Raw genomic sequence first — 23,885 nt, forward strand, 5'->3', positions numbered from 1 at the left:
CCTTAAATGCCCTATCGTGGGTGCTCGACCAGACCCAGGGTGCCTTTCTGTCCAATAGGCAGTGCAGTGGTTCTGCCACTGCAGCCTTCTGTGGTAAGAACGAATGGTAGAAATTCAGCAAGCCAGGAATGCTTGCAGCTCCCCCTTGGATTTGGATCTGGGGGCTTGTAGAATCGCCTTCAGCTTTGCCTCTGATGGGTGGATTCTGGCAGCATCTATCCTGAATCCCAGGAACTCTGTGGATTCCATGCCGATTTGGCACTTGTCCTTTTTTAGCCTTAGGCCTGCCTCCTGGAGACGTTGAAGAATGGCCCTAAGCCATTCTGCCAGGACCGCCGCTGATTCTCCTGCGATCAGGATGTCACCAAAGTACGGGCAGATGCCAGGTATGTTTTTAAGTATCCATTCCATGATGCTTTGGAACAACCTGAGGGCTACACTTACTCCAAACTGCAGGCAGCGCACCCAGAATGCCGCTCTGTGTGTGATTATGGTTTGTGCCTTGGCGGTAGCATCATTGACTGGCAGCTGTTGGTATGCCTGGGCGAGGTCTAGCTTCGTAAAGATTCGACCGCCTTGCAGCAAGGCGAGTATGTGGCTTACCACCAGAACTGGGTAAGCATGCTGTTGGAGTGCCTTGTTTATGGTGCATTTATAATCTGCACATATGTGCACATCCCTGTTGGGCTTGACTGGGGTCACTATTGGAGTCTCCCACTGGCTACTGTCCATGGGCTGGAGCACTCCTTGCTGCACTAGCTAGTTTCGCATCTATCTTCAGCTTCAATGCAAAGGAAACTCTGCGTGGTTTTAGTTGGATGGGCATTACTGTTGGGTCAAGGTTGAGGGAAATGGGTGCCCCCTTGTACTGCCCCAGCTCCAAACTGAACATGTCGGCATATTGCTGGCATACTCCGGCTAGCTCATCTATTTAGGTCCGATGGATGCTGGTCACGTGATGCCCAGGGCTTTGAACCAGTCTAGCCCTATGAAGCTGGTGTGTTGTCCCTCCACAACCACTATGTTGAGGGGACCCTCAAATTCCTTGAATTGCATGTTGATGATGGCCTCTCCCCTTATGGGGACGCGACAGTGCTGAAAGTCTGTTAACACCAAACTGGATGTTTTAAATGGGACTCACCATCTGCTCTGCTTCGAGATGTGGTCAAAGATTTTGGAGGATAATGAACAGTGCTGATCCAGTATCTAGGTCCATGAGGCATGGGACACCTTGCAGCCTTGGCTGTAATCTGATTTTCTGCTTGCGAGCGCGTTTAGCTCCTGTGCGTTGGATCCGCTGTCTCCCTGAACAGTATTCGATTCGGGACTGCCTTGGAGACCATTTCCCTCTTGGCTGTTGCGTCGGGGTTTTCGTGTCCCGCCGCTGGCCTCAGCAAACTTTGCTGATGTGGCCCTGCTTTCCACAGGCACAGCATACAGCTGTGCAGAATTTGCACTCCGCTCGTTCATACTGGCCCCCACAGCTCGCACAGTTCAGTGCTGAAGCTGCTTGTTCCGTGGAGCGTGGCCATCGGGGTGGCTCTCGTTGCAGCTGGTCGACCTCTTCGTCCTCGCTGTCTTCTGCGAAGCCTTCGGTGGTCTCATGGTTGATCGCTGTGGGGCTGGTGTGTGTTTTAGGTGGCTGGAGAGTCTTCATTGCTCCTCCGGCAGCTTCTTCTGCCATGACTTCTTTCAGCGTATCTTGGAAGGTCAATTTTTCAATGGTGAAGAGGTGTTGTTGCAGTTCTCTGTTCCGCAATCCACAAATGAGCCTGTCTCAGAGACGGTCTTCCAGGTCAGGGAACTTGCAGTTGTGTGAAACTTGGTGAAGGGCTGCCACAAACTCCGCTGCTGACTCCCCTGATCTCTGGTCACATCACTCGAATGCGTGGCATCAGGCGATGACTGATAACTTGGGCTTGAAATGTTCTCTGTCTTCTTTTTAGGTTGGCATAGGTAACTGTTTCTGTGCTGGCCAGGGCTATTAGGTTTTCCGAAACGTCAAATGTGTCTTACCCACAGACACATAGCAAGGTTGCCGCCTTCAGCCCATTGTCCCTGATCTGGTTTGCACAGAGATAATTGTCCACCCGGGAGACGTATGTGCTCCACTGTTTGGGGTGGGTTATGTCGAACTCTTGAATTCTTCCCAATTTGGCCATTCTTGGGAGGCGGCATGTGCAGGGGTCTTGCCTGTGCTGCTGCGGTCGGAGCTTTGCTGATCCTAGGGGTCCTGGGGACAGATCCTCAGGTCTGTTGTGCCTCCAGTGTGACTTACTGGCAGGCAGCTGGGGAGCGGGTCCTGCCAGGGCTCGTAGCCTGGTCTCTCACCGGTCCATTGATCAGCAGCACCCTCCTTCCCTGCAGAATCCCATCCTCATCACCAGTTTTATGTAGTGGGTTACTTCGATAGGCAAGGAGCGACACAGCATCATAACATAGCTTTATTGCAACAGGAACAGAACTAACTGAGCAACAGGTAATGGCCGGTACTTATACCCTTAACCCCTCAGGTGTTCAACCAATTACCAATTGTCTGGAATCTCCCACCCAAATACAAATGTTCCCGCCAAAATGGTTGGGACTAACCATCAGGGTCTCCTGGTGGCTAGCCTTGGCTTGGCAGGAAATACCCGCTTAGCTTCTCCACAGTAGACGGGGGTCAATGGCTTAGCATATTTACAATACAGTACATAACAGTTTTCATACCGCTTTCGTGAAAAGGCAGCATTTTGGGGGGGTGAAGCTGCCCTCTTCCCTCCCCCAAGCCACTAGCCGAGCAAGACACCTGCCTGCCTGTGCTCTTCCCCTGTCCGAGGTTATCATTTTCATGAACATTTCTGTTGAGAATTGGTGGGGGGGCTGTTTGGTTTTTATTTTCCCCTTCCCCCCCATCTGCTGGGTGGTTGCAATAGGTTTTGGTCACTTCTGTCATGCTAGGTGGTTACCCATGAAGGAAGTTACCCACTCCAGTTACTAAGCTTGCTTAAACCCCTTCCTCCTCCTCATTGTCTGCAACGGTGGGGCAGGAAGACCCTGCCGGGCCAGGGATGATGGGGTCTGCCCTCTGTGGAGTAGGGGCAGGGTTACTATGATCCTTGTCAATCAGGTTTGATTTCCTTTCTTTCCCCCCCCCCCCGCTCCCTGCCTCCCCTGCTTGTAGCTGCCTCTGAGCCCCTCATTTTTGGAAGTTAGCATTGCCAGCATCTTTCTCCTGAGCCCCTCATGCTGGGTAACTGTTGCCACCCAAGAGCTAGGGAATCTTTGGGGGATAGCCAATTAGCACCCCAACATGCCCACATGCCCCCACTTAAGTGCAGAAGCTGCACCCCCCCAAAAACCCCTGCAGTCACCTAGCTTCTTTGAGTCAACCAGAAGGAGAGAAGGGGGTACAACAGTGCAAAGATTAATGTCAGAAAAACAGGCACAAGTTTCCCATTAAAAGTGTGGTAAGTGGGTGTACAGACAGTCCTCAACCTACAATCACAATTGAGCCCAAAATTTATGTTGCTAAGTGAGAAATTTGTTAAATGAGTTTTGTCCCACTTTATGACTTTTCTTGCCACATTTGTTAAGTGAATCACTGCAGTTGTTAAATTAGCAACACAGTTGTTAGGTGAATCTGGCTTCCTCCATGGACTTCGCATGTCAGAAGGTTGCACAAGGGCATCATGTGACCCCGGGACACTGTGACCATCATAAATATGAATCAATTGTCAAGTATCTAAATGTAAATCACAAGACCCTGGGGATGCTGCAACAGTCATAAGTGTGAAAAATGGTCATAAGTCACTTTTTTCAGTGCCGTTGTAACTTTGAACACTCACTAAGCAAACTGTTGTAAGTCGAGGACTATCACTTTTATCCTTTTTTTTTTGGTCATCAAGTTTTTGACACCTTGGTAGGTGACTGGTGATACTTGAATATTGCCATGTCCTAAAAGTGGTACAATGGGTGAAAAGGTTGAAAAGCCCTGTGTTAGGATACCTTTTATGAATTATGGCAGAATTGGGACCTTCTTGTTTTCTGTGGTTTCAGCTGTGCTGGAACATTTAAAGACAAAATGATGATAGCAGTGACAACATCATCTCTACTTCCTAAATGATTGTGAGGCAAGGTCCAAACACTGGTGTCTATAGATATGATGATACACTGTTCAACATTCAGCTAGAAATGGAATACAAGGCACCTCTTATGCTACTCATTTAGTATAAGACTTCTGATTTGTAGTTGGCTTTAGTGGTTTAGTTTTTAGGGGGGTTAGTTTTACAACTCTGAACAGGAATCTTAGGTGCTTTACATGTTGCTGAAGTACATCTACAGCAATCCCATTAGCACAGCTGATTATGAAAGTTGTAGTCCAGTAAGATCAGGAAGGACTTCTTGTTTTATGATAACTATCTTTGCTATGCTGGAAGATCATTCAAATTCAGTATTTATTAGGAATAGGAGAACAGTTATGAATTTGGGAATTACCTTCTTAACATTATACTATCTTAGGTGTATAATTTCAGATGCATAGTATAAAAATGGTAAAAATAACTAGTAACAAAATGACATATTTAACTTTTAAACCCGTTATTTTCTATTATTACATGTATTTTTATTTTACTTTGCATGAGCTTTATGGAAGATGGGAATACATACGTATTATATAAAGTGTCAGCTTTATTGAATGCAACTGGCAAACTAATCATTTCACATTTCCCCTCAGCTCTTTGAAGTTCTGCATTTCCTGGCTGAGAATTTCATATTTTCTTATATGGGATTAGCTTTATTTACTTTCCAGAAACATGTTTTTAGCCCCATTTTCATAATTGGAGCTTTTGTATCCTTTCTTCATATTTAACATATTTCAAATATGTGTTTCAAAGGTTTCAGAAGTTTTCTCGTGTTTTTATGGAGTTGAAATAAAATATTTTTAAAAGTGCAATGCTATACAGTAGATGGCTACTTAGAAATAAGTCCTGCAGAATTTATGGGATTAGCTCCTAACTATATGTGTTTAGGGTTTCAACTGTATTTTATCAGACTACAGTAGCTTTTGCTGCAGCCCCTTTTATGAAACCATGGCTTTTGAATTTTGTGTTGCTGCAATCCAAACAAGAGGATGGAGCTTCTTAAACTATATTAGATATTGCATCTAGTAGATTAAATATTAGAAAAATATTGTCTTAATTATTATCTTAAATTAAATTATTGTCCTTGAGTCACAGTATTGTGTGGGATAAATCTGTGTACATGTAGGATCTCTGAAACCTGCATATTTATCAAACCAAGTGTGAGATTTGAGAAATCTTCAGAAGAAGGTGGACAGAGTATGTTAAAGTTAGATGACAAAAAGTCAGATTCTGGTATCTTCTGAAGTTCTCAAGCATCTGAGAATAAAACTGAAGGAGAAGTAGTTTGGCCATAAGAAAAAAGTATCCTGGTAATATAATTTCTAAAAACATAATTACATTAGAGTTACTTTAATGTCATAGTCTGGGAAAGATGAAAAAGAAGAACATGGTACAGTACTTGCTGAAAACTAGGAAATGGAAAATTATACTTTCAAATGAAAACTGAGGGATGAGGAAATTATTGTCATCCTAATCTTTATTGTTCCTAAATTTATCATGCAAGGAAAAAACCCAAACTTAATCTTGCCTTCAGGATTAAGTTTAAAAAATCCTTTTATTATCAGACCTTTGGCTGATTCTGTTGCACTTTTGAGCCTTTATTGTCAGCCCCAGAAAGAAATTTACAGATTCTAAACCAGAATCTTCTTTTTAATCCCTCTCAATCATTTTCACACAGTAATGCCAATATCTTAAGTTGTACTGATTATTGTTAATATTTATGATGCAGTCTTCAGAGAACTGCTACTCTTCCTCTTCCTCATGTGTTCTTGACTTTTCAAATTATATAAGGAAGTGAAAGTTCCTATATATGTACGGTAGATATGTAGACATGTAGGTATTTAAGTATATATGTATGAGATAGCAAAAGTCTGAAATTTGGTGAACATAATTATGAAGAAACATTGATCACCTGATCAAAATGGTTGAAATATTAAAGCAAGTATAGGGAATAAGTAGCAATTTTAGTTTTTTCTTTGTAATGAAGGCAATAAATAAGTTGAAGTGATTAAAAATAATAGCTTTTTCAGGTCAGCAAGCACAATTTTCTGATTTTTGTAATAGTTATTTGAACAAGAAGATTTGCCTTTTCTCAGAGTGTTTGGCTGCACCCTCCAAAACATTCATTAAAGCACATTTGTTAAAAGGGACACTGGTATAGTTGCTCAAATGCTGTCTTCCAGCCCTACTGATTTGCCTCTTATTTACAAAAAGATGGATATACATATATTCAAGTAGGGAAAGTATTACTATCCATCTTACTTTTTAATCTCCTAAGAATGCCTACAAATACATTTCTAAAATGAAAGCTGGCATTTTACCATGTAGCTTGCCGGATTCCAGTGGATTCCTTTCAGTTAACAGATTCTTAAAAAGGGAAGCATCAGATAGCTCAGGGACCTTGGTGGCAAGTATCATGGAAAATGTTAATGGGCATACTGGTACTGGCAGAATGCTTTCTTGAAATCATTTTCTCTATCAGATTAACTGAATTAATTAACTAACTGTCCACACACAACTGAATTGTTTATGTGAGGTAACATTAGAATTAAAATCTGTTAAAAATGACCAATGTTCCTGGAAAACAACTTAAAAAATATGTGGGTCTCCATGTGTCAGCTTTGGTTGTTATTCAGATGAGAGATCTTGGAGGAAATCTCAAGAGTATAAATTAGGGCAAGGGTGTCAAACTCGCAACATCACATGATGTGTTGCTGCCCACGGGCCAGCAGTTTGGCACCCCTGAATTAGGGTATAGATGAGGAAACATCCCACATGAAAGGAGTGGTGATTTTTTTTTATTAAAAAGTTTTAAAGTACATTTAAAAAAAAAAGCATAAACCCCATCCCCCCTACCCCTAACCCATACACTAACCCACCCAATACCCCTACAACCCCCACACGCATCCCCCCCTGACTTCCCAAAGCTGAATACAGGGTATTATTTTCACAATCTTAATCTAAAATATACTAACTATAATTACACTTTAAATCCAATCACGCTTTAACTCTCTTTAAACATCACAATATATCTCCATTACAAATATTCTTCACATATTCCAAATTCTACCTTTTCTACCTAATTGAAAACTTTCAAACTCCATTCTTCTATAATAAACAAATTGGCCTTCTTCCAATATAACAGTATCAAAAATTCTACTATAGTTATTAAATTTAATTTCTATAACAATACAATCTATAATAGTACCCTACAAAAATAGTTATACAAAGAAAAAAGAAAGAGAAAAGAAAAACCCTATCTTTTATCTTTTTCTTAAGTCTTACATATTCCACTAAATTACTTTAACTTTTAAAATTGTAATCTTGTACAATTCAACCATACATAATAATACATTGCATCATCACAACCACATCTCCAACATTTAGACTAGCAATTTAAATACATACATACTAATTTTTAAGATCTACTGTAAATACCATCCCCAAATATCCACCATTATTAGTTCTTGATTATCCTACTATCTTTAACAAATTCCATTACTAAATCTTATTTCTATCAATGTCCTCCTTACATACACTTGACTTTAATCTCTACTGTTGTTATTATTGTTATTCCTTGAATCTAGATGCAGCCCGTGTCATTCTTTGAATCTTAAGATCTTTAAATAAAACCAAGGATTGCACAGCTTCCGAAACTATTTCTTGTAACTGTTGCTCTTCTTCTTCCTTTCCTTTTTTAACTTCTGAGGATGACAGTGAGCCTGCTTTCAGTACATTAGAATAAAAATCACATGCCTTCCCTAATGTATTAAGGCAATATCTTTTTCCAGAATGATTCACCACAATCCCCACTGGTATTTCCCACCTGAACCAAAGCTGTTGTTTCTTTAATTCATCTGCCAGAAAGAAAAAATCTTTCCTTTTTCTCAAAATTCTTGGAGGAATCTCTTTCAGAATCAAAACCTCCTGATTAGCCACCTTAAGTCTTTTATTATAAGAGATTCAAATGATCTCATTTCTAATCTTTCTCTTTGTAAAATACACAACCACATCCCTTGGCAGTTTCCTTTGTTTAGCAATCCAAGAATTAACACGAAATACTTTATCTTCCCAAAAAAATCTTCAGGTTGAAACCCCAAAATAGGTGCCAAAGCATCCACCAACATCTCTTCCAGATTCTCCTGTGGGTTCTCTTTCAAACCTCTGATCCTCAAGGCAAATTCCATATCTCTATATTGCATTATCATCATTTCATCTTCAACTTTTTCCATTTTATTCTCCACTTCACCTATTTTAGCTTCCAGCATCAGATTTTTTTGTTTCACTTCTTCCACACGTTCATCCAGGTTCTCAATACAGTCTGAGAACACTTGAAGTGCCATCAAAGTATCCTCCCTTATTTTCTTGCATTCCTTTTCAATAAATTCTGCCACCTTCTCAAATATTTTTTCAGATTGGATTTTTAAGGCATCGTTTAAAGCATATTGTAAATCTTTTAAAGTCAATACAGATGCAGCAACTTCGGGGGGGGGTAACTTCAAAGACTGCGTTCCAGACTGCTGAACAAGCAATGCCTCCGCACTTTTAAAAACGGGTCTATGTGGTTTGGGAGCCATTTTTGCGACTGATGACTTTCAGTACACACTTTCACTTTCTAGTCCATTTATTACTTTATAGTTAAACTGTGAAATAACCAAATCTTGAAAATAACTTTTTAGCACCTCCAAATTATAGCAAGCTCTTTTAAAGTTTGATAGTCCATTTTACATATTCCCACTCAGTTCAAGCAGTCACTTTACTTTGAAGAAAAACACTTTCACTTCTTGTTAGAAAAAAAAAGTCCGTCAGGCGCCATCTTCCCCTTCTTTAAAACAATTGTTGGGGTAGGAAGAGAGTTTGAGTTTCAAAGCTTTGTACTTGCTATTTATACTACTCCCGCATCAGCTCTGCTGCTACCGTAACTCAAGATGACAATCAGATCTGGCAGGAGTGGATTCAGCATCTTGTTCTGCCTAAGCAGAAGAGTCCTTCGTTCCGGAGCATTCCCAGGCTTTGGGGGGCTCTCACCTTTCATGCTCCAGAACAAATGTTCTGGGCCACTAGGGGAGCTCTACCCCTACCTGGAAGCTCCCCCTCCCCTCTTTGCCCAAGGAGAGGGGTTTTTGAGCGGCGGAACAGCTGATCGTCAGCTATTCCACCGCTTCAACGGGATCAAAGGGCTGGCGGTCAAATCCAACCGTCCTCGCCGCTGAAGAGCCACCCGGAAGTTCCCAAGTGGTGAAAAACTTTTTGTACAGGTAGTCTTTGACTTATGACCATTCATTCAGTGCCCATTCAAAATTATGATGGTGCTGAATGAAGGGACTTAAAACCTGTACCCAAAATTATGGCTGCTCCAGCTCCCCTATAGTCAAATGATCGCAATTCAGGTGCTTGGCTATCACAGGAACACCACTCTGTCTTCCCTCTATCCTACCGGGCTGGGTCCCTTGGGCCTACTTCCCATCTGGCTGGATTCCACTCAGCCTTCCTGTATAGAAGCTGCTGTCATGGTTCTGATAGATGAGACCAAACAAATCAGAACTCCAAGGCTAGGGATTTCCTCAAAGAACATGTTTATTGGTTACATAGTATCGGCACGGTCAAAAGTGAAACCAAGTCTGAAATCCCCTCCAAAGAGAAACACTATTACAAAGTTAAACCTCCTACCCCACTGCTATGCAATCAGCTACATTTCCCAATAGAATAGTTTGGTGAGCTTTCTGACCAAATGCTCACACCCCCTCCCCCAACTGACAGAAATGACCTTGATTCCCATGGGAAAGTGAAATGTTTAGCAGAAATCCTCCACACCCTCTCCCATTCTTGTGGCAACCTAGAACGAGCAAGATGGCTGCAGCCAGGTTTGTTGTAGAGTTGACAACTGTATCATGCTGTTTTGGAATTGGCTACAATTCTTGCATTCCAAGAATTAATTAATTTATAATGAAATTTCTTTACCTCTTTCAAAGAACTATTGGCTTGGACCCTGGATAGATTGCTGCAAAAGCTATAACAGAGGTGGCAATTCAAAGTGCTATGGTATCATTTTGCCATACAGCATTGATGTTTCAGCATGAAAAGATGATTAGGAGAGCCTATTTATTGTTGGATTTCATAACTTTGCCTTTGGGTTCAGTTTTATTGGTTCAGCAACAACAACATTCTCTGGAGCTTCTCTTGAGTGTCCTTCTGTCTCTGTGTAAGGACCTGCCTCAGCTAGGTCTCCAAGAAAGCAGAACTCTTGAAACAGGCATTGTCTTAAAAAGAAACTTTTATTGGGAGTTAGTGACAGCTAGGAAATAAAGCAAGGTCTGGGGGAAATACCCGCAGAAGCAGTGTATCAAAAGCAATATCCTTTACTCTTCCCCCCAGGGTCCCACTGTCCGTTTTAATCTTGGCCAATCCACAGATGGTATATTGTTTTGGTAACTGGCTCCTTTGATGTGTTCCTCAAGGTCTCTCAGTTTCATTTCCTTCTGGCTCCAAGCACAAAATGTCTTCCAGATAAGGGTAATGGTATTCGGCTACATTCCTTTCACTGGGGGAAGGGCAGTGTAGCAAAGCAAAGCATCCCCCCTCCCAACAGAATGGCAAGCCCCCCAAAATGGACAGAGAAACACATATATAATAGAAAGAAAAGTGATACATTTCTTTGGGGCTCTGACACTCTGTTTTCACTGAGCTGACCAATGCCTTTTAGGAAGGCTCTTGTAAGATTCACATGTACTGTATGTAGAATTCACAACTAAGGTTGGCTTTATTTCAAAGAGATCTTGTTCTTCCTCTTTATCTTAAATTTCATAAGCCCATTTAGATTAGCCTAGTGCTGAATCTCTGTGTAGAGCATTTCTTCTTGTTAACTTTTATTCAGAAGCTCAGTTTTAAATGTTCATAAACATTCATTTGATAAACACTTAAGCACTTGCAAGTGAGCAATGTACATATGCAAATGAGTATTTGAAAATCAAGCTGTACATTTGCATGTGAATGCAATATGGAGTATACTTTGTATGCAAGCATTTTCCTACTTGAATTGACTTGGCAAAGAAGTGCAATTTATCTTCCGCCTGTTTTCCCTAAGGATCCATTAAAGTGGCTTTCATGATATGAGTGGTTTCTTAGTGACCAGTGCAAGAGGAAGATTGACTGAAGGTTAATTCTATTTTTTTTCCAACAGCAGCCTTATGCTTTCTGAAGATAATGAAGAACAAATAGATAGCAAGAGATGTTGTTTCTCTTACTATTGAAGTAGAGGCTTCCCTTGTTCAAACCACACAAGCAGATTTCAGTGGAGTAGAGGCTTTCTCAGAAGGTGTTAGGACTTAAATATCACATGTTTAAGAATAAGAAAAGGGTTTGTTACATGGGAAAGAGATGTTGTAGAATAGTTATTCTTAAAATTATTAAATTAAATTGTCTGAGTTTTAGTCTCAGTCTTAATAAGCTGTTTTACCATACTATATTATACTTCTGTTATGTCCCAGTGTTGTTTAATAGTGCACACAGATCCAATATTCCCTGCTTTGTATTTGTATTTTATGACTCATTGCTTTGGTTTTTGTCCAGGTTTTGTGTTTTATGCAATTTGATATTTGATGTAATATTTTATATTCTTAAAATTAATGAAATTACTGGAAAATAATAGAAGGGATTTATATGCCTGTTGGATACTTAACCAAAAGTTCTGAATAGATAGCAGTCTTTCTGGGACGAGCTGCACACGTCTACCCACTCTCTTTCTTCCTGAATTTGGGCAGAAGGCACAAGATCTCCTGGAATTTTCAACATATGATGATGTTTTCAGGTAAATTAGTAAGAATAAACCAATAAAGAGGGTTTCCTTAGCCATAAAAAAATAATAATAATAGGATTATATTCTAATATACTGGTAGTCTTAAAAACATTCATTTAGTGATCAAAGTTACAACGCTACTGGAAAAAGTAATTTATGACTGGTTTTTACACTTATGACCATTGCAACATCCCTGTGATCACTTGATCAAAATTTGGATGCTTGACAACTGGCATGTATTTATGACTGTTGTAGCATCCTGGGGTCATGTGATCACCTTTTGCGACCTTCTGGCAAGTAAAGTCAATAGGGAAGTCAGATTCACTTAACCATATTTACTAACAACTGCAGTGATTCACTTAACTGTGGCAAGAAAGGTCCTAAAATGGGGCAAAACTCATTTAACAACTGTCTTGCTTAGCAACAGAACAGAGTTACTAATTTAACAACTACAGTGATTCACTTAATAACTATGGTAATAAAGGTCATAAAATGGGCTAAAATTCATTTACTTACAGCAACTGTGAGAGGGATCTTGGAGTCTTAGTGGACAGTCAATTAAATATGAGCCAACAGTGTGTGGAGGCAGCCAGAACAGCCAGTGCAAGCCTAAGTTGCATTAACAGAGGGATTCAATCAAGATCACATGAGGTACTATTACCATTCTATAAAGCCTTAGTAAGACCACACCTAGAATACTGCAATCAATTTTGGTCTCCACACTATAAAAAAAGATGTTGAGACTCTGGAGAGAGTGCAGAGAAGAGCAACAAGGATGATTAGGGGACTGGAGGCTGAAACATATGAACAACGGCTACAGAAACTGGGCATGGCTAGTCTAGTGAAGAGAAGACCAGGGGAGATGTGATAGCAGTGTCCCAATATTTGAGGGTCTGTCTCTGAGAGGAGAGAATCAACCTATTTTTCAAAGCACCTGAAGGCCAGACAAGGAATAACATATGGAAACTGATCAAGGAGAGATTCAACCTGGAAATAAAGAGAAAATTCCTGACAGTGAGAACAATCAACCAATGGAACAGACTGCCTTCAGATGTTGTTGGTACTTCATCTCTGGAGGCTTTCAAGAAGTGACTGGACTGCCATCTGTCAGAAATGGTTTAGGGACTCCTGCTTGGGTAGGGGGTTGGACTAGAAGACTTCCAAGGTCCCTTCCAACTCTGTCCTATTCTATTCTATTCTATTCTATTCTATTCTATTCTATTCTATTCTATTCTATTCTATTCTATTCTATTCTATTCTATTCTATTCTATTCTATTCTATTCTATTCTATTCTGTTCTTCCTTCTTAGTGATGGATATTTTGGGCTCAATTGTGTTCATAAGTTGAGGATTACCTGTATTTATTTGTCATTCTTCCCCATTATTTTTGGCTCCTCTGATCTTTTTTAACTTCATTGGTTAAGCTTGTACTTTTATTTGTTCCTCCCTTCTCATTCCATCATAAAATAAAGAAAGATAAGACCATTTAGGCCATGTAATTTGGGGGATGTTCCCATGGCAAGATTAACATAGTTTCAATTGTTTTCTGAACTACATATCATTCATTTCACTCATACTGAGTTTCTAAAAAAAATTCAAGAAAATGAAATAACTGCCTATCATGCTCCATGAATGCTGTTGATTGCTCAATAACCACAATTTATTTGCTATAGTGAACCCAAATAGTGGCATTGCAGTGATCCTGGGACATCTTGTGACCCCACACTACTGCTTTTTCTGAAGGAGCCTCGAAGTAAAAAAATAATTTTAACATTATTGGGAGTTTTTATTTTTTAATGTTTCTATGTAATCTCAAAAGTAACGTTAAAAGAAAACAATCCTAATATATGATTATTATTCTTGTAGCTAGTATAGGCTCTTAGAATAACAGAATAACAAGTTGGAAGGGACCTTGGATGTCTTCTAGTCCAACCCCCTGCTCCAGCTGGAGACCCTATAGCAGGGCTTTTCAACTGATGGTACTTTAGCACTTGCAAGGTGGTACGCGACCCCTAGCCAAGTGTAGTGGGGGAGGGAATCAGCTAAAGCGGCGCTGCACAGATCTGGAGGAGATCAACTGGAGCTGCAGAGCTTGGCAGAAGCCCTAGGATGGATGCACGTGGCAACATGGTAATTAGGAGCTTCCGGCACACCCAGAAGAGAAGAGGAGGAAGAGGGTGGAGAGAAATATAAAGGGCAGGTTTTGGTGGGAGAGGGAGAGAAAGAGCGAGAACAGAAGAGGCTTTTCTTACCAAAGCAGTGAGGAGAGACAGAGCGAGCAGCTTGTCTTCAGAGGAAGGGTGAGTGAGAAAGCGGCCTGTTTATAGAGAGCAGCATGTTTTTTGGGGAATGGTGCGTGAGCGAGTGGCCTGTTTAGCGAGTGGCATGTTTTCAGGTGAAGGGTGAGTAAGCGAGCAGCCTGTTTAGTGAGCAGCATGTTTTCGGGTGAAGAGTGAGTGAGCAAGCAGCGTTTATCGAGCAGCTTGTTTTAGGGTGAAGGTGCGTGAGCGAGCAGCCTGTTTAGCGAGCGGCATGTTTTTGGGGAAAGGATGCGTGAGCGAGCAGCCTGTTTAGTGAGCAGCGTATTTTCAGGGGAAGGGCAAGGGAGCAAGCCGCCTGTTTGGGGGGGAAAGGTGAGCGAGAGCTGGGCAGGAGGCCCAGGATCGGTGTGTGCTTCGGCAGGAATATGGGGGCTTGGCAGGAGCCCAGGATCAGCACGTGCAGCTACAGCTGATCAGCGCTTCTTCTTTTTTTAATTAGTTTTCCAATATTACAATAGTATCTTTAAAAAGCAACGTGGTGTCTGGGTTACAATAGTTCCATTTCAGACAAATACATATTATTACAAATCTCCAAATTGTTGTAACCAATACTTCGTCTCTCTTTTTTCCTTTAATACATACTATCTCTTATCTAAATTAACATATTTCTCATTGTTATCCATCAGTCATTTAATAGTTTTCTTGTATTTATCAATACTTTAGTATATTTTATATTTTAACATTCCATCTTTAAAACATCAAACACCTTATATATTTTTCTAGCTTTAATTTTACATTGATATTAAAATTAAATATTTAAAATTTCATTTTCATATTGCTAAATAACCTCCTTTCCCTTTACACAATTTTCTCCAATACCTAGTAATGTAATACACTTCTTATTTATCTCATTTCCATATCAATATTAGTAGTACAATATTAGAATAGTAGTCATTGGAATACCAGTTGCAAGGAGGAGAAAGAGGAGGACAATATAATATTCTTGTTTCTCATTTATATACTGCCTTGGTGGAGCAGTGGGCTAATGCCTCCTTAAGTAACACCAGCTGCCTGCAATTAGTGCAGGTTCGAGTCCCACCAGGCTCAAGGTTGACTCAGCCTTCCATCCTTCCGAGGTAGGTAAAATGAGGACCCAGATTGTTGGGGGCAATTAAGCTGACTTTGTAATAATGCCGCTTGGGGGGGAGCCGAAAGCCCTAATAAGCAGGCATATACATAGAATGAAGGCTATTGCTAAGCACATTGGTTTGTGCTTAAATTGTAAGCCGCCCTGAGTCTTCGGAGAAGGGCGGGATATAAATGGGATTAAAATAATAAATAATAATAAATAATATTAAAAATTAACCAAAATTTCTTCCGTTTCAACATTTAATACATCCTCTCGTGTCACTACATCCAAATATATTAGTTACTTTCTATCATTTTTAACATATAGACATCTTAATCCATATCATTTAAGGAACTCAATATTTCAATGTTAGTATTCATACATCTGTGTTTTATTTTATTTTTTTTAATTAGTCAGTATTTTTATCTACTCATTAAAACAATCTCTTGTAATCCAAGTACAATCCTGTCTATTTTGGTATTATCTATTTCAGGCCTCTTAAGAATGTCCATATTTCTTCAATCTTATTCTTGCTTTCTTCCTTTGCCATGTCATTGTTCGCTTCTTTGCCTCAGGATCATCAAAGCATTCTTGTGTTGTTATATCATATTGAAGTGGCCCTCCAGTCTCCACTTTTGAAGGATTGAGGAGCCTGTTAACAGCATCAAATCTTCTCATTATTTTCACCTCTTGATATAATTGTCCTGGTCTGAATAGATTTTTTTTCCACCTTTTTTCCATTATAATCTTTAAAAGTCTGTATTTGTTCAATATTTAATTCTTCTGCCAATGTATTTGATTGTTCAATTTCTTCTGTTAAGTTCTGTCCCAATGAAATATTAGTTGTAGTCACAGTATGAGTTTGTTTCTTTGAGATGCTTTCTATTTCTTTTCCAAAAGCTCTTATTTCATCGCCAGCTGAAGAAAGGAACTGATAAGTTTGGTAAGATATTTCCAACATAGCATAGATTTGTTTTTGAAACTCTTCCATAGTGAAGTTTCACATCTGGTGTTCAAGGTTAATCTTATCTTGTTTTTCTTAAATATTTACTTGATTTTTTTTAAAGAGAAAATCAGATTGCAATTTCAGGTTTAGCCACTGGGTGTCCCCCAAATACTTCAAAAATTCTTTTCTTTTAGTCCGTTTCTTTTTTCAATGTTTTTTTTTAAAACACCCCTGGGCTTGCTCACCGCTTATTTGAAGGGAGGGTTGAATTCCCCCCTCCCTCTCCACAGGGGGGAAGGTACTTAACAGCTTATTTAGGTGAAAAGAAGAAGATTAAGGTATAAGAGAGGAATCTTACCCCCCCCCCGTCTCTTCTACGCTGTTTTAATGTTGCCTGATGGTAAGTTTGACTTAGGCTGTCTGCAGCCTAGTAACTGGCCATATTACTATGGCCAGTCTTTCGTCCACCGGTACGAAGGGAATGCAGGCACTAACGGGGGGGTTGCGGCTCCCCTGCGTTTCTGCAAATCCCCTTCTTTCTGGTCACCACTCCGGGGCAACTCTTCGGCCCTTTTAGGACCCCCCCAGTGATGCGAAACTGGATGTGGAAGACGAGAGCCATCCTCCAGACGTCTTATGTCGGCTGACTTGGCAAACCGGAAGTCTGATCAGTGCTTCTGTTGAGTCCCCCAGAAGCGCCGATCAACTGGATCTTGGTGCTGATCCTGGCACTTCTGCTGAGCCCCCGAGAAGCACCAATCAGCTGGATCCCGGTGCTGATCCTGCATTTCTGCTGAGCCACGAAGAAGCGCCGATCAGCTAGATCCTGGCACTTATCCTGGCATTTCTGCTGAACCTTGACAACCCTGAAGAAGTGCTGATCAGCTGTCAGGGCTCAGCAGAAGCACCAGGTTCAGCGCAGGCAGGCAGGCAGGAAGGAAGGAGATGGGAATGAGAAGGAGGCAAAGAAGGAGAGGAGGAAGGAAGAAAGGAGAGGAGGAAGGAGATGAAAATGAGAAGGAGGGAAAGAGCGGTTTGCCACGCAGCCGCCGTGGATGGCTGGCAGACTTTCTCTCCCCCGTTCAGTTTCGGATCACTGGGGGCCTCTGAAAAGGGCCGAAAGTCACCCCGAAGAGGCAACCAGCAAGGAGGGCTCTCACTGGATTGTGGGAGAGCAGCAACTCTCCCATTGGAGCTGGCGATCCCTCCAAATTGGCAGATGAAAGGACCGGCCATAGAAATATGGCTCGTCCCTAAGCTGCAGACAGCCGAAGTCACACTCACCATCTGGCAACTTCAAAGCAGCATGGAAAGGACTCCGTGAGATCTACCTCTCTTAAATCCTAACTGCTTTTTTGTACCTATTCAAGCTGCTAAAGTACTTTTCCCCCCTGTGGGGAGGGAAGGGGGATTTTAGCCCTCCCTCTAGAAACAGCGGCTACTAAACATACCGGAGAGCTTTTTTGAAAATGTTAATTGGATCTCAATTGGAACTTTATTTCCTAAAGCTTGTGGATTAAAAGATTTTTGATTATCTACTTTTTACCTTCTATTTTTATTTGAAATTCTGGGTTTTTTCCCTTAAAATAGAAGAATCCCCCCCCCGAAAGGATTGAAATAACTTTCAAGGGGATTTAAAGGAATTCCTTAAACTCTGGAGTGTCATCTTGTGGCTAAACCTGAAATTGCAATTTATTATTCTTAAAGACAGTTCAGAAAATAAGATAAGACTCATGTGACCTTGAACACCAGCTGTGAAAGTTTTAGCTCTGTTTTTTATTTACTGGGGGGGGGAAACTGTAAAAGTTTTCAATTCAACTCATTACTATGGAAGACCAGAAACAGACCTTTTCTATGGAAGAAATGCAAAAACAAATTTCTGCTATATTGAAAATAACTTACCAAACTTACCAAACTCTTCTTACAGCTGGTGATGAAATAAGAGCTTTCGGGGGAAAAATCAGAAAGTGTCTTAGATATGAAAACTCAAACTTTGAATATAACTAAAAACCTACCGTATTTTCTGGTGTATAAGACGACTTTTTAACCCATGAAAATCACCTCAAAAGTTGGGGGGTCGTCTTATACGCCCAGTCGTCTTATACGCCGGAAAATCAGCGATCGGGCGGGAGCCGGCAGGACAGTCCTGCGCACGCGCGTGCTCCCCAGCTGTTAAGGAGCACTCCTTAGCAGCCGGGGAGTGCGCGCGTGTGCAGGACTGTCCTGCCGGCTCCCGCCCGACGCTCTTCCCTCTTGAGGCAGCATCCCCGAGGACTCCTTAGGAGCCGGGGAGCGATGCTGCCTCAAGAGGGAAGAGCGTCTGGCGGGAGCCGGCAGGGCAGTCCTGCGCACGTGCGCGCTCCCCAGCTGTTAAGGAGCACTCCTTAGCAGCCGGGGAGTGCGCGCGTGTGCAGGACTGTCCTGCCGGCTCCCGCCCGACGCTCTTCCCTCTTGAGGCAGCATCCCCGAGGACTCCTTAGGAGCCAGGGAGCGAGCGAGCGGGAGAGCCAGCCAGCGAGCGAGCGCGCGGGCAGGCGGGCGAGCAGCACCTGCTTTCGCGCCGCGCCGGAATTTCTCCCGCGCTTGCGCGCCGGCCTCCCAGATGCCCCTCATGCAAGCTTTGGATGCTGCTGCGCGCCGCCTGCCTTTCTAGCGCGGCTTTGTCTCTTTCACGCTGTCTTGCGGGCGCCGCCGCCGCCGCCCCTCAACGTGCCGCAAGAGGGTGTCATTTGTCGCGAAAAAAAAATTGGAAGGGGAGGAAGCGCCCGACGCACGTGTGGGCTATAGGTAACCCAACCCTAGACCATGGCAGCAGGCGGCGTTGGGATAGGTGAGGCAAGGCGCGCGTTCTTCCTTCCCTCTGAAGAGGCAGCCCCGGCAGTTCTTCCACCAAGCTTACTCCGTTTGCTGAATCTTTGTAGTTACTTAAGTAAGTGCTAGGCATTTTTAATAGGTCGCATCCTTTCTTTTCTCCACGTATTGGCACCTCTCCTTTCTACGCTCTTACCTCTCTGGCTCTGTGTTTGAATACACCTACATGCTGCACGCACCGGTAACTTTAACAAGCCAAGATGACGTCAAAATGATTGTACCACTGATACGACAAAATCATTGTACCACTGATATGAGGGTTTGGTCATTAGCATGCCTCCACATGCCTCCCTTTCCCCGACCCGTGAATCCTTTGCAAACACACATGATAACCATCAAAATCCCTTTTCAGGGCAAACCATATTATGAATTCTCTTTTTTTCCCCCAGCATTTTCTTACATGAGAGATTATAAATTAGTCCTAAGGAGTGCTCGTTAACAGCTGGGGAGCGCGCGCGTGCGCAGGACTGCCCTGCCGGCTCCCGCCAGACGCTCTTCCCTCTTGAGGCAGCATCGCTCCCCGGCTCCTAAGGAGCCCTCGGGGATGCTGCCTCAAGAGGGAAGAGCGTCTGGCGGGAGCCGGCAGGACAGTTCTGCACACGCGCGCACTCCCCGGCTGCTAAGGAGTGCTCCTTAACAGCTGGGGAGCGTGCGCGTGCGCAGGACTGCCCTGCCAGCTCCCGCCAGACGCCAGCCTGCCCTGCTTCCTCCACAGTGAGAGGGGAGGGCGTGCCTTCCCGGGCTCGCTGATTTTCCGGCGTATAAGACGAAAAATCTTGAAAATAATCTCAAAAGTTGGGGGGTCGTCTTATACGCCCAGTCGTCTTATACGCCGGAAAATACGGTATCTATACAGATTACAACAGAAAAAAATGAACAATTAAATATTATCACAGAAGACCTAACTGCCCAACAAGTACAGTCAATAGAAAATTCAGAAAAAAATCTGATAACTTGGATGGAGGAAAAAACCTGCTATATAAATCAGAAGGAATTTGAAGAACAAGAAGAGAAACAGATGGAAGGAAAGATAAACAGTCCAGGACAACTATGTCAAGAGGAGAAAACAAAGAGAAGATTTGGTAGTCCTGCCAGACCCCTTAATCTTTCAAAAATGGTGACTGGATGGTCATCTCAATATGACATAATAATACAAGAACTCTTTGACGATCCTGAAGCAAGGACACGGAAGAAAAGAAAAAAAGCCAGAATAAGACAAAAGAAGAATGGAGTATGGACATATCTAGGAGGTTTAAAATAGAATATATCTAAGTAGACAAGACTTGTATCTTGAATATGAGATATTGTTATGATGTGAAGATAAAGAAAAATGCTGGCTAATTAAAATCTAGATGCATGAATGTCAATAGTTAAATTGAGATATTGAGTTGTTTATAAAGGTTAGATAAAGGTGATTAAAACATATATGTTACGAGTAATATAATGTAATATGTTTTGACATAGTGAAAAGAATAAAATTATAAGCTTAAATATGAGAAAATGGACATAAAGAAGAAGAGAGAGGATGTATTAAATGCTGAAATGGGAGAAAACTTGGTTATTGAACCTATAATATTTGGAAATTATAATGAAAATAAGAATATTACATTGTATTAGTAATCTGTTGATATGGAAATGAGATAGAAAAGATATGAATCTAGAACACTAGAGGTTGGGGGAAATTGTGATAAAGGGAACTGGGGTCATATAAAAATTTGGAAATGATAAATATTAAACGTTTAGTTTAAATATTAATGCAAAACTAAAGCTGGGAAAATTTATAAGGTTATTGATGGTCCAAAAGATGGAATGTCAAAATAAATAAGACATGTAAAATTATTGATAAATGTAAGAAAGCTATTAAGTAGCTGATGGATGGAATAAGAAGTACCGTATATACTTGAGTATAAGCCGAATTTTTCAGCCCACTTTTTTTTTATTTAAAAAGTTTTACAATACATTTTGACTTTAATCCCCCCCTCCCCCACCCCTATCCAACCCTCCCTATCCCTCTCCCCCACTCCCTCCCCCCCCCGACTTCCCAGAGCTAAATACAGGGCATAAAATCGAAAAACAAACATAAACACCCCTATGTTATCAACAATAAACTATAAATTCTATCTCTCTCTAGCTCATATAAAATGAGTACAAACAATATTAATATTACAAATAAAGTAGAAAAGAAAAAGAGGAAAACAGAAAAGGAGCTTTACTCAAAATAAATTTTCTTAATCCCAGTCCTTATTCATATTAATTTCAAAAAAAAAAGAAAAGAAAAAAAAACTTTCACCTGCTATTTGCATTCTCCCACCTTTCTCTAATTTCCAAACAAATTCTCAGTTACGCGCCAAAAGCGCCTATCTCTGTTAATCTTAATAATCTCCGACCAAACTAAACTATGATCAAAAATAGTTCTTGCATGTATCACGCCAAATGTCTCGCAGTTCCAAATCATCCTTAAGTTCAAATAAAAGTTCAAATAAAAAGAGTATATAAAAAAAAGATTTAGGCAATCTCTAAGACAACTTGTTGTTAATTAGGAGCTTACATACCCATTCTTAGTTCAACACATACTTTAAGTCCATAACCCTAATATACTTTTCTAGCAAGCAAATAACATCAATCTTAAATTGTGTAAAATATTAAAAAAAAAAACTTTCTTTCTCCTCTATAATAATTTTACTCCATTGACATTCTAATCTAAAAATTTAATCAGCAATCTTAACGCCCCAAAACTTTTGGAGCACCTCTGTCATGACCCCAAAACTTCTTTAGACCGCTCTCCTCCCATATCTTCACTGTAAACACACTTTGAAGATTCCATAACTTTCTGCTGGTCTTGCTCTTGCTCTCGTCTCGCTCTTCTTAGGGCGGCACGCGTCATCTTCTGGCCTCCTGCAGCAACCGATGAGACTGTGACTTGATCCCCTCCAACACCATTGTCCTCTGTCTGTCTATCTGCAACATCTTGAAGCTTTCCCACACCGTATCCTTTTGCAGCTTCCAAAAATGATAGGGGGGTTGCTTTTAACACATTACTATAAAAATCATGTGCCTGAGCCACAGTAACCAAACGATGTCTTTTACCTTCGTGCGTCGCCACCAATCCAACTGGAATCTCCCATCTAAACTTAATATCACGTTTCTTAAGTTCCTGTACTAGAAATGCAAAATCTTTCCTTCTCCTTAGGATCTTCGGAGGGATCTCTTTTAAAACCAAAACTTCTTGCTCAGCCACTACCAAATTAGTATCATAAGCAGCTTGAATGACTTCATCTCTAATTACTCTCTTTGTAAAATAGACCACCACATCTCTGGGTAACTTCCTCTGTCTTGCAATCCATGAATTTACACAAAAAACTTTGTCCATATTTCCCTCAATTTCAGATGCTGACTGGCCCAGTACCCCTTCCAGAGCCTCAGAAATCAGCTGCTTTAAATCTTCTTTACCATTCTCCTTTAAACCCCTAATTCTAATAGCATACTGCATCTGATTATACTGAACAAGGCTCAATTCTTCGTCCATTTTATCCCTTATATTTTCATTTTCTAATACCTTTGCTTCTAATATAGAGTTCTTTTGACTGAGGTCCTCCACTTTTATATCCAGCTGTAGCACACATTCAGCTACGGATTCAACCATAGACAAGATGTCCACCCTCATTGCTCTCAGCTTCTCTTCCATCTTCTTCTCCAATTTCTCCATTTTCTCCTCCATTTTCTCCTCCAGCTTTTTCAACTTTTCATCCATCATATCAGACATCAATTGTGCATGCTTTCCAAGAGCGTCTTGTAAATCCTTAAGCGTCAATACCGGGGGAGATGCAGGAGGAAGAAAAGCTTGCAATGAGGTCTCTTGCACCAGGGAAGACCCCGCATTCCGAAGAGCTTTAGAAGTTTTAGCCGCCATCTTCCCCCACTTTCACTTATTACGCACTTTCACTTTAAAGCTATAAAATCCATTGAGCTAGAGAGTAAAAATAAAGAGTCCACTTCACCTTGACCTCCTGTACCGCTCTGCCTGCATCTTGATAATCAAAAGTATTTCCTTTTGGCAGGGGTGGTTGCTAACGCCTGGCTCTGCTCCAAAAATCCCAGAGCAGAGGCACTGCGCAGCTCGGAGCAACCCAGGCTTCGGGGGGGCTCATCCTTCAGCCGCCCAAGCTCTCAGCTCAGGCGGCGCGGAGAGCTCAACCCCTACCTGGGGCCTCACCCCCTCCTCTTCTCCCGAGGAGGGGGCTTCAAATCCATCTAAACAGCTGATCGACGCTGTTTACGATGGAAAAACACAGCTGCGGAGCGGGCAGCCCAAAAACGGCTGTCTTTCAGCGTCGCGTCGCCACCGGAAGTCAACCCACTTTTTGGGCTGAAAAAATCCACTTCGGCTTATACTCCAGTGAACAAAAAAAAGAACTTCCACCCCCCAGTTTGGAGAGCTGCGCGCACAGCTCCGCCGCCACCTCTGCAAGCCTCCGCTGAGAGAATGGGGCGGTGGAAGCTTGCCACCCATTTTCTCGGTGAAGACTTCTTTCGGGGGATCCAGCCTCTGCCGCCCCCTTCTCTCAGCTGCCCAGGCAGCTGAGAGAAAGGGGCGGCAGAGGCTGGATCCCCCGAAAGAAGTCTTCGCCGAGAAAATGGGTGCTGAGACGAGAGAATGAGGCGTTGGAGCACTCCGCGAAGTATGGGGCGGTGGGCAAGCTTCCACCGCCCCATACTTCGCGGAGCGCTCCACCGCCTCATTCTCTCACTCAGTGGAGACTTC

General features: G+C 41.8%; 1 protein-coding gene across 1 annotated transcript in view; it reads left to right on the forward strand.

The window, feature by feature from the left end:
- SLC9A7 (solute carrier family 9 member A7) overlaps positions 1 to 23,885 on the forward strand; it is a 116,914-nt gene that overhangs the window by 43,903 nt on the left and 49,126 nt on the right. Inside the window, exons 10-11 of the mRNA XM_081326960.1 lie at positions 4,715 to 4,828; positions 11,817 to 11,928. Coding sequence (XP_081183086.1) covers positions 4,715 to 4,828; positions 11,817 to 11,928 — 226 coding nt within the window. The remainder of the gene's footprint in view (positions 1 to 4,714; positions 4,829 to 11,816; positions 11,929 to 23,885) is intronic.

Source organism: Vipera berus, assembly GCF_964194415.1.
Source record: "Vipera berus genome assembly, chromosome: 4".
Classification (NCBI taxonomy): domain Eukaryota; kingdom Metazoa; phylum Chordata; class Lepidosauria; order Squamata; family Viperidae; genus Vipera; species Vipera berus.